This window comes from Amphiura filiformis, chromosome 4, assembly GCF_039555335.1.
Source record: "Amphiura filiformis chromosome 4, Afil_fr2py, whole genome shotgun sequence".
NCBI lineage: Eukaryota > Metazoa > Echinodermata > Ophiuroidea > Amphilepidida > Amphiuridae > Amphiura > Amphiura filiformis.
This window is the reverse complement of record NC_092631.1, coordinates 47,703,943-47,722,059: the sequence shown is the minus strand read 5'-3', so window position 1 is coordinate 47,722,059 and position 18,117 is coordinate 47,703,943. Positions and strand designations below refer to the sequence as shown.

The window sequence follows — 18,117 nt, the reverse complement described above, 5'->3', positions numbered from 1 at the left end:
TTGGATATGCTCTATGAGCCTAGCGCCTTAGACCACTCGTCCACTTGGCTTGATGGAATCCATTTGAAACTTATTTGAAGATATAATCGCAACTTCAATATAGGCCTACCACGTGACAAGCAAAAGCAGAAAACGTACCATATTTTGGAATTTTATTTGCCAAAAAACATTAATGTGTATTAATAGCGCTCAATTGTTGTTAATCCGACAATAATAAATGATAAATGCGCGTCTATATGGACAATACATTATATCGATTTTGACATGTGCTCGCACGGTGTCAGTACATTAGCATGGTCAGTAAAATACTATAGAGGAACCTACCATTTTTCTTGTATACACGTTCGATGTTTTTATCAATTACATAAAAATCCATTTTAGACCCCAAATGTTTCTTCGGGAAATAAAAGATTAGAATACCATAAAAACGAAACAGTAATCTTTTGCCGGGTCTAATGTTATTTATACATAGAATTTTTAACGTTTTTTCTATCCGTATTCTTGCTCAATTAAAAAAAAATTTTGGCGTATATAAAATTGAAATAAAATTCTCTGCCTCATAAACGACCTCAAATATGCCACAATTGGGTATCACGAATAGTTATATATGATGTGCAGTTAATATTCATATTTTCTTTTATACAGAGGATGCTTCAGTTTTGACAGGAAAAATCGACCAGCATTGTGAATGCGTTTTTATTGTAAATATATCAGTCCAAATTCAAATTTAACCATGTTCGTCAATGCAATGTGCTCGCAGTGGTGTCATGTTCACTCACACAGCTGTGCTAACCGCAAGTCAACACAGTGGCGTGGTGGGAAGTGCTTAAATCATCCTCTGGTACGACAGATACAAATTACACAGCAAACAAAAGACAAACTAAAAAGTATCCAACGTGTTTATGAATCGTTTGGTTTCCATGCGTTTGGGAAATAAGTAATGGTGAATCAAGGGACGAAAAAGCCACAAATGATTAAAAAAAAAACATAAAAAATGATAGAAATTGATATGCAGATACTAGAAAGAGTGAATAGGGTATATGTTGATGATGTTAAGGGGGTACTACACCCCTGCCCAATTTTGTGCCTATTTTTGCATTTTTCTGTGGAGTTACAGTCAAAAATGAGGGAAAACCAATATTTGATCAATAAATCAATAACTTTGACTTGAGTTGCTGAATTTTCAGTGCAGTAGTTGTAGTCCTTGGCCCTATAATATACCTTACTTGTCAGTTAATGTCACCAATGCGCTATAATTTTTGAGAAAAATTGCAAAAATAGGCACAAAATTGGCCAGGGGTGCAGTACCCCCTTAACTCAAAAGAAAAACCAACACAATAGGAAATATTGAAAGGAAAAAAAGAAGAATAACTAGAACAGGTGAATTGGAAATTGAATTTGTCACATCGAGAATGATTGATTTCCTCGATGCATTTTAGATTGCGTACCGTTTTCGCTAGTGTATAAGATTGTATTTGGTTCTGAGGTGATATACATAATTAGACATGTTAAATGGGATACTTCTTAATATCATGGAAGTAAGAGGCCATTTTTATGACGTTTGTTGTTTTTCAAATGTTGTCAAAACGTTAAATAACTAGAATGCACTTCCAATAAAACGAATAAAAGCATAGTTTGTGGAAACAAAAGTACAGTATGCGAAATGCACAATGAAGCTAAATAAGCCACTTATCGCTCCATCAAGAACCAAAAAAATCTGATTCTCCATTAAAACTCCTACTTCCCTGGCGTAAATATTGAACGGTCCCTTATTTCTAGTGTTATACAATGTGAAACATTGGAATGAAGATAACAAGTTTTAGTAATTACGAAATTAATAGTTTCTGTTTTCTTTTCCCTTTAATTTCAGAATGGACTTGTATAAATTCGCTCGTGTTAATAGCGCAACTGCAGCAAAACCAATTAAGTGAGTATGAACTACGTGAGTATGGATCAAATGTTATTTATTTTATTTTATTTATTTCATATTTATTCAAAATGTTATGATTATTCCATTACGTGTTGCAGATGGTATTCTGCTTGGCCCAATTGACATTGATAATAATAATGTTAGGCAACTCCTATTTAAGGGATGGGGTATGAACGTTTGGACAGTATTTATTGTGGGACATGAGAGCACATCAGACATATCGAATTGCATTCTGAATACGAAGAATGTCCTTCTGATATCAAATATTTTGATTTTTTGAAATTCGCAATGTAATACACATTTTATGGCAAATGAATAAAAATTGATATTTTTGATATTTAACAGTACTCGAAGTTAATCTGATGATTTATACTTAAAGTGTATGTAGGTGGGATGAAAAGCCGAAGATCAATTGAAAATTTTGACCTTTCGTATTGAAGATGTGGATTTTTTTCCCCAAAACACCAAAAAAATTAGGTCTTTTGGGGAAAAATCCATATCTTCAATATGAAAGGTCAATATTTTCAATTGATCGTCGGCTTTTCCTCCTAGCTACATACACTTTAAGAATATATCATTAGATTTATAAAGTTTACTTCGAGGACTGTTATATATCAAAAATGTGAAAAATATCAAATTTTAATAATTTGTCATAAAATTTGTATTATATCGTGAATTTCAAAAATGAAAATTATTTGATATCAGAAAGACATTCTTCGTATTCAGAATGCAATTCGATATGTCTGATGTGCTCTCATGTCCCACAATAAATACTGTCCAAACGTTCATACCCCCATATCTTTAAAAATATCATTCTCCTATATACATATCTATACACACTAAACACCGGGACTAAACATAAATATTGCAACATCCTCAAAATAGAGGTTTTCTTAAAAAAATTAGTTACCACTTATTTGGTCCTACATTACGTAATATAATGTCAAGACTAGCCTAGTCACAGGTAGAAAAGGTGTTCAATGTGTTGGTAGCACACTCAAGTTACAAAAGCTTAAGGAAGTGCAACAAATCGTCTAACGCAGTTAGAATACTTCAAAGTGCGTACCTCTTCCATCTGAGGAATACATATATTCTTCTGTCGACTTGCTGAAGTCTGGTTTATGAAACAACACATCATCTGTCAATGTAAGTGTAAACAGGGAGATGCATGACGACAGGTTTGTTTTCCATTAGAAATTTTGTGAAAGGTGAAAAGGTACACAATTTTGGAAATTATCATTTGTGCCAGGATTTTATACGCAAAGTCAACAGTGGACTTCGCTGAACGTTGATTTTCGCAGGACAAGTGAATCAGGATATACATCAGTAGTCAAGAAACATGGAGTGCAACCATAGCTCCCCTATACAGTATCTTTGGCGCAACAGAACTTTATAATCAACAACAAGAAGAAGGCTGCTGGTTAAGTAACATTCCTTAACAGCGCATTTTATTGATTCCAAATGATTTTATGCATTTATGTTCATTTGAAGAATTATTGTTAAATCATACTTTACTTTTGCATTAAAGATTCAGATATTGTTAACTTAATCAAACAGTGTGTTTTGTTGTGCATTCTGAAGTGAATTTGGGTAAAAGGTGTTTTTGGCCTTAAGTCATTGTAATGCCATTACGTAATGTAGAAATGGTAGAAGCCGATTGAGTGTTCAACTCATTTGTAATAGAAAACCTCTTTTTAGGTGATGTTGCAATACTTATGCTTTATACATAAAGTGTGTGTAGCAGTATGCTATTCATTCAAAAATACAATGGTCAATGACCATTTGGTCAATTTGGATTCCGTGTTACAAAATATGGCTTAGTAGGACCAGGCTTAACATGAACATTATAATTGATTATTCAAATTTATGATCTCAACACAAAATTAAGACGTACCTCAAATTTTCGGTCCGACTTTGACCTTCATCTGGAGACTGGCAACCCAAGTTCGGGATCAATAACCTTTTAGACACTTGACCCCAAGACTCGGTCGTACACTCTTGGTAACTTGTATCGGCTAATGTGGCGGTTGAATGTTGATTGGTTGACTCTGATGTAAATTGATTCCGTCACACCACTTTCAAAGTATCTATCGTTCAAATTTTCGGTCACCACTTTGACCTTCATCTGGAGACTGGCAACCCAAGTTCGGGATCAGTTACCTTTTGGACACTTAACCCAAAACTCGGTCGTACAGTCTTGGTAATTTGTATCGGCCCACGTCGCGGTTGAGTGATGTTTGTTTGACTCTGATGTAAATTGACTCGTTCACCCCTTTTTCAAAGTATGAAGCGTCCTGGTCAAGGATTTTAACAGTGTTCAAATCAACTTGGTGGCCGATGTATTCAATGTGGAGGTGCTGGGAGACTTCCGACGAGGTTGTACTCGGACGACGGTGTCCTAAGAATCTGGTTTTCAATGATCTTTCTGTGCCACCAAATATAAGATCCTACACATGTGACGAAATTTCTTGAAGTGTGTTTGAATTGTACTTATTCATGGCAAGCTCCGAAGCCCTACGAAGAATTTTTATACAGCTACAGTGTCAGAGTTTGTTTTTAACACACTCAAACTTTGAGGCAGCTGCTTGTCTCACCTAAAGACAAAACCGAGAAAAAAGACATTACCGGACCAATATATTACATCCCCTGTCAGGGGAAATCCCTTTGAAGATTCAGTGTCCAGAATCTTATATTTGGTGAGACAGAAAGAGCATTAACAACCAGAATATTAGAAACCGTCGTCCGAGTACAACCTCGAGTACAATCTCCCAGCACATCCAGATTGAATCCCCCGCCCACCAAGCCGATTTGGACACTGTCAAAATCATAGACCAGGACGCTTCATACTTTGAAAAAGGGGTGAACGAGTACGAGTCAATTTACATCAGAGTTAAACAAACATCACTCAACCGCGACGTGGGCCGATAAAAATTACCAGGAGTGTACGACCGAGTTTTGGGTTAAGTGTCCAAAAGGTACTAGTAACTGATCCCGAACTTGGGTTGCCAGTCTCCAGATGAAGGTCAAAGTGGTGACCGAAAATTTGAGGTACTTCTTAATTTTGTGTGAGTTCATAAGTTTAAAAAATTAATTATGAGGTCTACCAACACATATGAACTTTCATGCTAGGAAAATCATATTTTCACCGTCTCTTTGTCATAAAATACACAGATATGCCAGTAATAAAAGTATTCAATATTGTTAGAAATCGTAAAAGATTAACTCATTTAAAAACAAAATATGAAGATTAATTATGATATGTATTTCTCAAAAAATAGATTGCTCATACTTAACATGTCCAAGTATACGTGTAGTTTTTCTATCGAAACAGAGGAACATCACAGCAAACACAAAAACGTTTTAAAAACATTTTAAATAAGTTATATTTTGGCTTTTGGTTTGGGTAAAAATGTTTTAATAACATTAAAATGTCGGGTTATATAAAGGTCATGAAAACGTTTTAAAACGTTTGGTATGAAAACACACTGCAACAATATTTTTAAAATGTTTTCAAAATGTTATTGTAAACTATTTTGCAAACATTTTTCCAAATGTTCTTAAAATATATTTTTCAAAACGTTTTAATAACATTTAAATGTCGGGTTATATAAAGGTCATGAAAACGTTTTTAAAATATTTTGGGCAAACATTTTTCGCAAAATATTTTGTCAACCCCAAAATAACATTCTGTTTAGAATGTTTTGTATCAAGTTTTCAAAAATGTTTTTGGAACGTTATAAAAACGTTTTTATACCCTTTATATAACCCGACATTTAAACGTTTTCTATGAAACATTTTGTGTTTGCTGAGCAGTTGATTATCAAGAAATGTTTTTTAATGTTATGAAAACGTTTTATACCATACCCTTTATATAACCCGACATTTAAACGTTTTCTAACAACCTTTTATAACCTTTTGCAAATGATGTCGAAAACGTTTTGTGTTTGCTGGGATTGCATTAAATGTAAATATTAGTTTTGCTGTTTTAAAAAAAAAAAAAATAACGCATCTTCTTACTCTCATAATTTCAAATCTCTTTTAATTTATTTTTCAGCTTATTTCCAATCCTTGATAGCATTTGAACTAATAAGTTCTATCGCCACACTCACGGGGTGCCTTGTAGCTCTAGCAGCGATGGTTCAGGAACAGCCACTAGCTGTTCTAGTTGCAGGATTTACTATGTTCTTCTCAGGTAAGTATAATGGGAAAGGGTTTCTTTCTTGCGCCTCGGACAATTTACTTGTCAAAACCAAGTGATTTTTTTAACTCACTATTAATATTTCGTCCTTCACATGCATCTGAGGACATATCAGATAAGACTGATATGATCATTTGATCTACTGGAAGAGAGACGAAGGAGTATCGGAAACCGGAAAGTGTATCAGATGACCATATCAGTCATATTTGATGAAGTCCTCCGATGTGAAGGACGAAATATACAAGATATTGTGAATAAAAAAATGCCTTGGTTTTGACAAACAAAAATCCAAAAGGGCAGCAAACCTGATGATTTTATTTAATATGCTTGTAAGTACCCGTCTCAGGTATAAGTATTTGATTTCAGGAAATCAAGACAATGTTTTTTGAGTTGAGCACACTGGGGAAGCTTAAATATACAGTCCACAAGTTCTCCTCTAATACTTTTTAAAATAAGTCGAAAAATATTTAACGAAATGTAAAAAGATATGTATATAACCCTATTTGTTTTACCCATGTGGACCAATTTACAGCGTTACACATCATTGCGTTCAGTCGCAATGGTTAACGTTGTAAGAAAAGAGGCCTGGCCTATAGTATTGTTTGAGATCTTACTCTTATGGACTCAGATGCCACTTTTAACACTGTTTAAAACGGTCTCTTTTTTTTACATAATGATAATGAACCTTTGTGACTGAACGCAATGACGTGTGTCACTATAGTTTGGTCCATATGTGTAAAACAAATAAGGCTACTTTTTATATCTTTTTACACGTTTGCATTTCGTCAAATATTTTTCGATTTATTTTAAAAGGTATTTAGGGGAACTTAATAAGTTGTGGACCCTACGCTGTTATGTATAGATTTGCACGGTACAAGTACACCCTCGATACCACGATACTCACAAACACAACAAACATCCCCACAGACTAAGCGAGAAAACAAACATACACACCCCACACCCTTTTGTATCACCTTCCAAATCTGGTTTAATAAGGGAATCAGACCAGAAGCATCTGGTGTACTGGAGCGAATCATTACAAATACACCTCCCTATTTAGCACTTACATAAAGAGTAATTGCAAAACACAACTGGTCATTAAGAAAACGCTCATTACATTGCTTACTTGACCAGTCCATTTTAACCTCATGCAATATTCAATGATAATGCATACTTACAACACCGTAAAATCATGTAATGGAAAATAGATGAGGCCAATATTAAAGCAGGGCTTGTGCAAAGGTGTTACGGACTTCCATCCACACAATTTTACACAGGATTTAATTTTAAGTGACCTCTACACATGAAATGGGTCAACACTTAATTTAACCATTTGTAGGTTCTAAATATTGTTTTGTGTTAGAGATGGTTACAGTGAATAAAGGAACACATTTGAAGAAATACCAAGGTCGATAAGTGGGTTAGGATTTCCATACAGCAGTATGATTAAATTGCACAGATAACCCCCTGAGCACTAGCTACCTGCCGATCTAACATTGCCTCTGATTGGTCAATTACACGATATCTTCATTTTAATCCCCAATCAGAATGGAGCTTTGCAAATAAGTCACCCCAATTTTTTTGCGTGGTGAAATTATTCTAACAATATTGCTGATTGGTCCAATTGATAATGAAAACTTCTTTTTGGCCAATCGGCAGGTAGTTCTCATAGGGTTAATAGCATCATTATAAGTACAATTAGATATTCTTTCGACCTATTTATAAATAAGGAATTCTACAACGTATTACATGACCCAAATCATGCAAGGACGTAAAATAACATAGAACTAGAAAAGCCTGATTACCCAACAACTGTGGCAATCTTGAAGTATCTGAGATTTTGAATTCTATCCATAGCAGATTCTAGTCATTTTTCAAACAGATTATAATCTATCGCTTGCTTGCTTGCTTGCTTTGCTTGCTTGCTTATTGCATATTTGAACTTGTTTGTATTTGTTTGTTTGCTTTGTTTAGACTATAATGGGTTAAGACCATAAAAGCGTGACTCTATAGCAGTCCCTACGGGATTCTTCATTTCAAAATCTTTCAGCGCAGACGACCATGATATTGCCTGTCATTTATTTAACAGCAATTTCGCGCCATTAGATATTCACACCTCAAATCTTTCCGAATGAATTATATTGCTTAATGTTTTTATTTTATTTTGCGTATTTTCTTCTTCTTTTCGTTCCAATGGTATCATTTATATCATTTCTATATGGTCCTGTGTCACAACCTGGGGTACCTTTGTGTTACATAGTAAAAAAATGAAATGCTTCAAACATTTTACCTACACGTCTCATTTGAAGTGGTTCATCCTCCTGAGCATTTTGACACCTTTTTTTATGGAAATCGGTTAAAAAATGAGAGAGTGCGGGCAAAAACAATCACAAAGTACTAAGTAGGTGGGATTTAACCCCACCTCTTTTTTCCACATTTACAATCATTCTAAGCAAGTATTAGTCTTTTAAATGACCTTCTGTATTTATTTACTTGGTTTAGATGTCTGGGAGTTCATTTAGACATTTTTTTACTAGATTTAAATTTTTAATGGGGGTTTTAGATCAAATTTACGATACGAATCCCTCCTCCGAATCCTCCTCCTCCTAATCCTCAACCACCCTTGGCACATTTCAAACGTCATAAAAAAATAATTTAAAAATATTTTAAAACAGGATAAAAACATGAGTAATATAGAATAAATTAGCCTCAATTTAAGACATAATTGAATCTTCTAAGTGAAGGAATACTCAAGCGACATTGTTTTGAAGTCCAAGCTGCACATCAAAATGTAACAAAACCACCTTTTTGGGTACCCCAGTATATGACACAGGATCATGCGTGGATCCTGGATTTTGACTAAAATTTCTTCCCACAAGGTAGTCATGGTAACACTCATAACGCTAGTTACTATTGTATTGGTATACGAGGTTCACTCAGTCATTTAATTAGGCACTGGAACTGATCGAATTCAATGTTGAAATGGGCAAAATTGTGAGCTACACCTTTTCACTTTAAAATTAATTTCCTCATCCAAATGAAAAGCAATCATTTTCATTTTTCAGTGAATATCAGAAGAAACCATAATACTTGATACTTAGGCGTGAAGTGTAGTCTTCTAGTGTAAGAATTTCGATTTTGACAGGCCGGAACTTGGTCCGTGAGCATTTTTTTTTTTTGGTTGGTCAACGTTTTAGCTTTTCAATATAGTTCGCCAATGAAATATTTTCCCGACTTTCTAAAGCACGTCATATGGGGCTATATATCATAGTTTTGTCAGAATTTTCGTTTTGATTGCACTATTTTTCACTTCCGACTGCCAATTTTTCAAAATTAGCACGTGAATATACCCATTGATTGTGAGTTGATTCTGCATGCCACAATATAAATATCGATTATTTCTGCTGGTTGTACTCGAAATAAAGTACTGAGGTGGACATTTTGGCAGTCGGAAGTGAAAAGGGTGAAATCAAAACGGAAATTATGACAAAACTATAACGATGTGCCTTATGGAGCTGGGAAAAATCTTTCTTTAGCGAACGGGCCAGGTTCGGGTCTGTAAAAATCAAAAATGATTTTTGAAAGGCACTTGTCTCTGATTGGCGAGTGGAATGGAAATAGAAATTTGGTTTATGTTCTTCATTTCATCGTTGTTTTGGAGTCATTCATGTACGTACCATCTTGGAGTCAGTATTGTTGCAAACCATACCAGATGGCGGAGTTTATAGCATACCACTGATCTGGAATATAGCATACAACTGATCTGGAATATACCACTGATCTGGAATATTTAAAAATAGCACGCATATAGCACAAAACCATGCAATGAAAGATACCAGCGATTGTAAAGATAGGAATGATAGTCGTTTCCATGACGACACAATTATGTTGAAAATTTCAGACGGACAGGAGATGAAGGATTAGGGAATAATTATGTAAAGGTAGCACTTTATCGTTTTTCAGTGAAACATATTTGTTGGGCGCCATTGGTTTTTAAAGAGCAATAAATATCCATTGCTTGAGAGAACAGACCTCCGAGAGAGATTGCAAGCCATTCAAATTTATTAACTATGTTGCATATAAAACCACAACACGTCAGTACAGTTTAAGTAGTTAATTTTAGACATGTAAATAAAACAATTTAAAAGAGCTTCCGTTTTTAATATAATTCGAAGACCTATAAATCGATTACGTAACGTTATAATATATTACATTGAAAACTAAATAATTTATGGAAACAATATTTCTGCAACAGTACAGGCTGTATCAAAGTGACTGTTATCCATTAGTTTTGATGTTATTGAAATATCGAAAAGCAGCTTCTTCATAATCACTGTTAGTGTTAAAAAGTCTGCTTCTTCCAATGCAGAATTGACAGTATGTTACAACTTACGTATTTATAAATACGCACGTGACCACCTCCGCGCTGCCATAACAGCTTGTTAAGCTCGAAGTAAACTCTACATAGCGGGTGGTCTTCCTATACATTTGAATGCAAAGGCGGTAAACAACGCGAGACTGTGCAGCAAAATTGTCTATGTTGTTCAACTTTGTGATTATATTGCAAACGTTTCCGTCGATAAATATTTTTTCCGTAGACAAATACTTTCACAATGTTTTTTATGATAACATATTACAAATTCGGACCCCCCCCCCCACGTGTAATAATTTTGCTATTCAACGAACACTTAAATTTGATGATATTTATCTTAAGAGTTCCTATCCTTTTCAATGGTATGAGGATTTTCTCACGCTTGCTAGCCCACGGTTGTTTGATGGCACGTAAAACTGAGTCATTTTAAGAAAAGTTGAACAAGATGGCACTATTTATCTTAAATCTTATTTGCATCTTTACAAAGGGTAGACACTTGTATAATGGTATTAGAACATCAGCAAAAAGACTAACAAATGACAAGGCAATTTAAAAAAAACCTTTTTATTTTAAAATGTAAGGTTTAACTCATATTATTTGGCTAATTCAAATTTAAAATATATGTAAATAGCGCCCTCAATTTGCACAAAAATGTACAGTTTAAAGAATAAACATTATCACAAAAAAGCAGAAAAAAATGAATAATTTGATATAGAAACGAAAATCTATGCTAAAAACTTGCTACAAAATATATGCGTATAATGCAGTTTATTAGCGTAGTAGCTGTTTGTATTGTTCAGGTCTAGAATAGAACATTATATAATGTTTTGTTATAAAGTTTATAACAAGTAATGTCTTTAAAAAGACAACACCATGGATGAAATTCATGTTTCATAATTTTACATTGACAAGTACTTGGAATGCTAGTAGTAGTAATTTTGTGTGTGTAGCACATGCACAACTAACCGGGTTGGAAATGTTGTTACCACAAATACCACCAATGACATATACTATAAGCTAAATTGAATAATGTGTGTTAAATAGGTCTACATTTAATTTATACTTAATTTATACTTGTACATATTCAGACGACTTTGTGATTTTATGATAATCAAAAAGACTGATTACTCAATCCCAGGGGTTCCCTGGCTCAATTCAATCTTTATTTTCTGAATGTGTTGATTATAATTGTAACTGCCCAGTTGCTCTACCAAAATGTATAAAACCAAAGCAACTATCTACCCCAATTACTGGTATTAACCCCCCCCCCCCCCACTAGTGTCACTCCCAACATCAATTAGTGATGGTATAAACTAAAAGCAGGTGCCTGGGCACCTTATACCCAGCTTGGTTCCTGTCTGGTCAGATAATTGCTCATTATAATTGTTGAATTAGTGGTCACTTGTTGACAGCTTATCAGTAGCCTGGATCAGCAGGGGTGCATTTATATCATTTTTCATAGAGCAATTGTTCAAAATATTTAATGTCAAATGGTTCCTAAAAACCTTATTTGTGAATGGATTTTTATCGTTCTCAAAACAAAATGTATGTTTAATATATCAATTATTCCATTAACAGCAATTTCCTAAGTTTCCATCTATAAATAATCACAGAGTATCATCTGTTTACAAAATAAGTGTTTATTTTCAGATTTCCAATTAACCATTATCAGTATAGCTGACCTTGCTAATAGTTATAGTCAGAAACAGGTATTTTGTCCTGTAGTCCCTGTAGTGGCTCACTCGCAAACATACACGACAGAAACGGGCTGTGAAGGAGCCTAATGCACGTAAACAACTTCCTTATAACATGTATAATAAAATCCGATTTTGAGTATAATAAAGAAAGTCATGCATATGCAAAATGAAGCAATTACCTATTGCTAACTTGGTAAAATTGCATACTCGTAGCCCAATCTTGTACATCATAGCACCCAGTTTTGGTTTGTGGTTTCGAAATGTTGCAATTAAACATTAGTTCTTTCAAATATGAAACACTAAAACCCAAATCTAGAACAAACAATCATATATTTAGAAAGATATAGCAAACTTTCCATGATAGAGATTGGACCCAAGACAAAGTACACCCAAATTAAGTGTCAATTCAGAATTATCCCACCATGGTGGAAAAAAATAATAAAAGACCACGTCAAACATGCTGGTCTTGGTATATCGTGCCCATGCGTCACGTGCGTATTTATAGATATATATTTAAGAAATAAAGGGTAATGCATGATCCTTTACACGAAAATAATGTGTTCGAGGCAGTAAAAACGTAAATAATGGGTGAGGCGCAGCCGAACCCATTATTTAAACGTTTTTACTGCCGAGGACACATTATTTGCGTGTAAATGATTATGCTGCACCCTTTATTTCTATTTTCTATTACCCCCACGACCCATTATTCAAAATCGCGCACTGTGATTTGTTGAAACGCGTCACGTGACAGACCATTAATTAGCGATAAAGTGTCAAGGGCAACGAACTTTATGTTCTTCTATCATCACAGCGCACAGCAGAGCGCACAGCACACCTGCTTATTAGGGGAGAATGGAATGTCAGGGGTGTGTTATTGTATGTGCATACCTGCTTATAGGGGAGAATGGAATGTTAGGTTGTGTTATTGGAATGTGCATACGCTTTGGCTACGCGTATGCGCTCCACCTTGAGGTAAACAACTTGAAATATTTGGGCAAAAAAATTGATATTTTCTCTATTTTGTGGTAATAGTTATAAATAAAGTCGAAGGTAGCTGATTGAGTTCTCCTTAAATGACCAGAGTGTGTAGTTGTACCTCTCCTAACAATTAAACTACAAATTATGCAGATCTTGTTTTGCTTTTGGATGTGGCAGTCTTGTCTGTTGAAAAGTCTGCTTCTTCCAAATACAGCATTGGGTTCTCTTTAAATGACCAGAATGTGTCGCCGTATAACCTCTTATAACAATTAAACTACAAATTAGGTAGATATTGTATTGCAGTTGAATGTGGCAATCTTGTCCATAATCACTATTGCATTAAAATCTGCTTCTTGAAAATGCAGCATTGGGTTCTCTAGAAATACCAGAATGTGTCGCTGTATAACCCCTTATAGCAATTAATCTAGGTTGATCTGGTGTTGAACTTGGATGTGACAGACTTATTCATAATCATTATTGAAAAGTTTGCTTCTTCTATGCAGCATTGATTTCTCTTGAAATACCAGAATATGTCGTTGTATAACTTCTTATAACAATTAATCTACAAATTAGGTAGATCTTGTGTTGCATTCGAATTTGACAGTTTTGTCCATAATCACTATTGAAAAGTCTGCTTCTTCCAAATGCAGCATTAGGTTCTCTTTAAATGACTAGAATGTGTCTCTGTATAACCTCTTATAACAATTAAACTACATATTAGGTAGATCTGGTGTTGCATTTGGATTGGACATATGGGTTCTCTTGAAATACCAAAATGTGTAGTTGTATAACCTTTTTTTTTTTTTTTAAACAACATTTAAACTACAAACTTGGTAGATCTTGTGCTGCATTTGGATTTGACAGACTTGTCCATAATCACTATTGCATTAAAGTCTGTCTGCTTCTTTAAATGGCAGCATTATGTTCTCTTGAAATACCAGAATATGTCGTTGTATAACTTCTTATAACAATTAATCTACAAATTAGGTATATCTGGTGTTGCATTTGAATTTGGCAGTCTTGTCCATAATCACTATTGAAAAGTCTGCTTCTTCCAAATGCAGCATTGGGTTCTCTTTAAATGACTAGAATGTGTCTCTGTATAACCTCTTATAACAATTAAACTACATATTAGGTAGATCTGGTGTTGCATTTGGATTGGACATATGGGTTCTCTTGAAATACCAAAATGTGTAGTTGTATAACCTTTTTTTTTAAACAACATTTAAACTACAAACTTGGTAGATCTTGTGCTGCATTTGGATTTGACAGACTTGTCCATAATCACTATTGCATTAAAGTCTGTCTGCTTCTTTAAATGGCAGCATTATGTTCTCTTGAAATACCAGAATATGTCGTTGTATAACTTCTTATAACAATTAATCTACAAATTAGGTATATCTGGTGTTGCATTTGAATTTGGCAGTCTTGTCCATAATCACTATTGAAAAGTCTGCTTCTTCCAAATGCAGCATTGGGTTCTCTTTAAATGACTAGAATGTGTCTCTGTATAACCTCTTATAACAATTAAACTACATATTAGGTAGATCTGGTGTTGCATTTGGATTGGACATATGGGTTCTCTTGAAATACCAAAATGTGTAGTTGTATAACCTTTTTTTTTAAACAACATTTAAACTACAAACTTGGTAGATCTTGTGCTGCATTTGGATTTGACAGACTTGTCCATAATTCACTATTGCATTAAAGTCTGTCTGCTTCTTTAAATGGCAGCATTATGTTCTCTTGAAATACCAGAATATGTCGTTGTATAACTTCTTATAACAATTAATCTACAAATTAGGTATATCTGGTGTTGCATTTGAATTTGGCAGTCTTGTCCATAATCACTATTGAAAAGTCTGCTTCTTCCAAATGCAGCATTGGGTTCTCTTTAAATGACTAGAATGTGTCTCTGTATAACCTCTTATAACAATTAAACTACATATTAGGTAGATCTGGTGTTGCATTTGGATTGGACATATGGGTTCTCTTGAAATACCAAAATGTGTAGTTGTATAACCTTTTACAACATTTAAACTACAAACTTGGTAGATCTTGTGCTGCATTTGGATTTGACAGACTTGTCCATAATCACTATTGCATTAAAGTCTGTCTGCTTCTTTAAATGGCAGCATTATGTTCTCTTGAAATACCAGAATATGTCGTTGTATAACTTCTTATAACAATTAATCTACAAATTAGGTATATCTGGTGTTGCATTTGAATTTGGCAGTCTTGTCCATAATCACTATTGAAAAGTCTGCTTCTTCCAAATGCAGCATTAGGTTCTCTAGAAATACCAGAATATGTCGTTGTATAACTTCTTATAACAATTAATCTAAAAATTAGGTAGATCTGGTGTTGCATTTGGATGTGACAGTCTTGTCCATAATCACTATTGAAAAGTCTGGTTCTTCCAAATACAGCATTGAATTCTCTTGAGTTCTCGTTGTATAAACTCTTACAACAATTAATCACGGAATAAGTAGATGAACCGTTTGACCACATATGAGACTAGTTATTTTTGGTGGGAATATTTCTGCCGGGGAAAGTGCATGAAAACATAGACCATGGAAATATTATGACCAGACTTCAGTGAATAGATTCATCAGGTTTGTAAATCAAATCAAGTAGTAATTTTGTTTGGCAAAACCAGTAAGTTTTTACTTACTAATATTTCGTCCATCTCGTCGGAGGACTTCATCAGATGTGAACATCTGATCCACTTTCCCGGGAAACTGGCTTCCGGTTTTGAGTAGTCTTACTTCCAGTCTTCAAAGCAGGCCAAGTTCAAAACTTAACCGATCACCTCAACACAATCGACAAAACAGACAGTATAAAATTCACCTATGAAGAAGAGAAAGAAGGAAAAATTCCATTTCTCGACACGTTAATTGTCCGGAAACCTGATGGTTCGGTAAAGCTCCTGGTATACAGGAAACCAACCCACACTGACCAATATCTCAGTTTTAAGTCAGAACACCCTCTCCATCAGAAAATGGGTGTAGTCCGTATTCTTGTTTGATCGCATGTACAGCGTGGTCACGGACGAAACGGACAGAGCAAATGAAGAGAAACATGTGCGAGGAGCCCTAAAAAACTGTGGCTATCCAAAATGGGCAGTAGACCAAGTGAAATCAAAAATGCAACTTAAAACAAAACCAGCTGTGAAACCTACCGCAAAGAAAGACCAAAAGAATGAGGACAAAAGCAAGGGTATGGTAGTGCTCCCTTATGTCAATGGAATTTCCGAGCGTGTTCAAAGAATTTTCAAGAAGCATAAAGTCGACACCGCTATGAAACCTCATCAAACCCTCAAAAAAATCCTGGTCCACCCCAAAGACAAAAGAGACAAGCTAAAAACAGGCAATTGTATTTATGAGATTGGCTGCCAAAATTGCGATCTCACTTATGTTGGCGAAACCTGGCGTCTGTTTGGGATAAGACTTGCGGAGCACAAAGCGGAAGTAAAGAAAGCCAACGAGAAAAAGTTTACTCGGTCAGAACGTAGGGCATCCGAGCAAGAACAAACAAAGTCAGCCATATCGGATCATGTCGCAAGGGCAAATCATGTAGTCAATTGGGATGACTCCAAGATACTGGGCAAGGAGCATGTCAGAAAGTCAAGAGAAGTACGAGAAGCGATGGAGATCAGAAAGAGGGGACCAAGACCATGAATAGAGAGGAAGGCACTTATTTCCTAAGTCACGTATTTGACCCACTTTTGAAGACTGGAAGTAAGACTACTCAAAACCGGAAGCCAGTTTCCCGGGAAAGTGGATCAGATGTTCACATCTGATGAAGTCCTCCGACGAGATGGACGAAATATTAGTAAGTAAAAACTTACTGGTTTTGCCAAACAAAAATTACTACTTGATTATGACCAGACTTTTCTTTCTACGAAACCTTATTGTGCATTTGGAGACGTCAGAGGTGTGTGTTAGTGGTGGGATTATGGGTGTAAACTATTATAGGGGTGTGTGTGGGGTTGTGTGTGGTGTTTGTGACATTATTAAGGGGTAATATCGTTTACATTACGATCCGTAAAAATTACGGACTATTTGCATTTTAGAATTTCTAGAAGGTGAAATGGTATTGCAACCAGATTAAAAGGTTACATAGAAAATCTGATAACTCTTATTAACTTAACCTCTACGGAAACATACAATGCTCCGAATGGGAGGGAAAGTAAAATCTTACTAATTTAATGCTTTGTTCTTGTTGTTCTTTTGCCAGGAATGTTCATGCTGGTAGGTCATTTAATGATGCTTTATCAGCACCGTTATAACGACGATGAGATGGTCAACTGGGAGTATGGCTACTCTTTCAAACTCGCCTGGTCATCCTTTGTTTTGTGCCTTATAACAGGAATCATTGATTTCATTGTCTACAGAAACTTCCGTAAAATTACAGAAGAAATGATGCTTGGAACTGTTCCGGCCCCTAGCGCGAAATATGTCACACGGCCATCACCAGTAGATTTACAAGCAAGTATATGATCGCACTATTAGTACAAGTTGAATCAGAAATAGAAAAGGAAAAGAATAAAAGTAGTCTTTATTAATTAACCAAAATCTTTGACAGCAGAATAAACAGTGCGGTATGAACATAACTTCTCCCTATTCCAGAAAAATACAGCACTAATTTTTTGGGATTAAAAAAATATTATCAAGTTCTGCCAAATAAAACATAGCTCAATCCTAATCATTCATTTAGTACTAACTGGAGATAAAAGAAAAAAAAATCACTATTATTTTTACTACTTTCTTGAAAAAAAGAGCCACATTTTCGGCATTTTTTCTGACAATCGAGTAACAAAAATCAAAGACATGGAACAAGATAAAGCATTCAAAATCTTGAGTATAGTAGAACACCAATTGACCAAGTTTTAAAATTGGACTTTTATTGCCAGTTAGGACTAACGTATAACTAACTAAAG

General features: G+C 34.9%; 1 protein-coding gene across 1 annotated transcript in view; it reads left to right on the top strand.

The window, feature by feature from the left end:
* The window catches only part of LOC140150975 (uncharacterized), a 96,812-nt gene extending 78,905 nt beyond the window's left edge, over positions 1-17,907 (top strand). Inside the window, exons 2-4 of the mRNA XM_072173150.1 lie at positions 1,871-1,927; positions 5,985-6,122; positions 17,415-17,907. Of these exons, the coding sequence (XP_072029251.1) occupies positions 1,871-1,927; positions 5,985-6,122; positions 17,415-17,677 (458 nt within the window). The 3' untranslated portion in view covers positions 17,678-17,907. The remainder of the gene's footprint in view (positions 1-1,870; positions 1,928-5,984; positions 6,123-17,414) is intronic.
* The last annotated feature ends 210 nt before the right edge of the window (positions 17,908-18,117 follow it).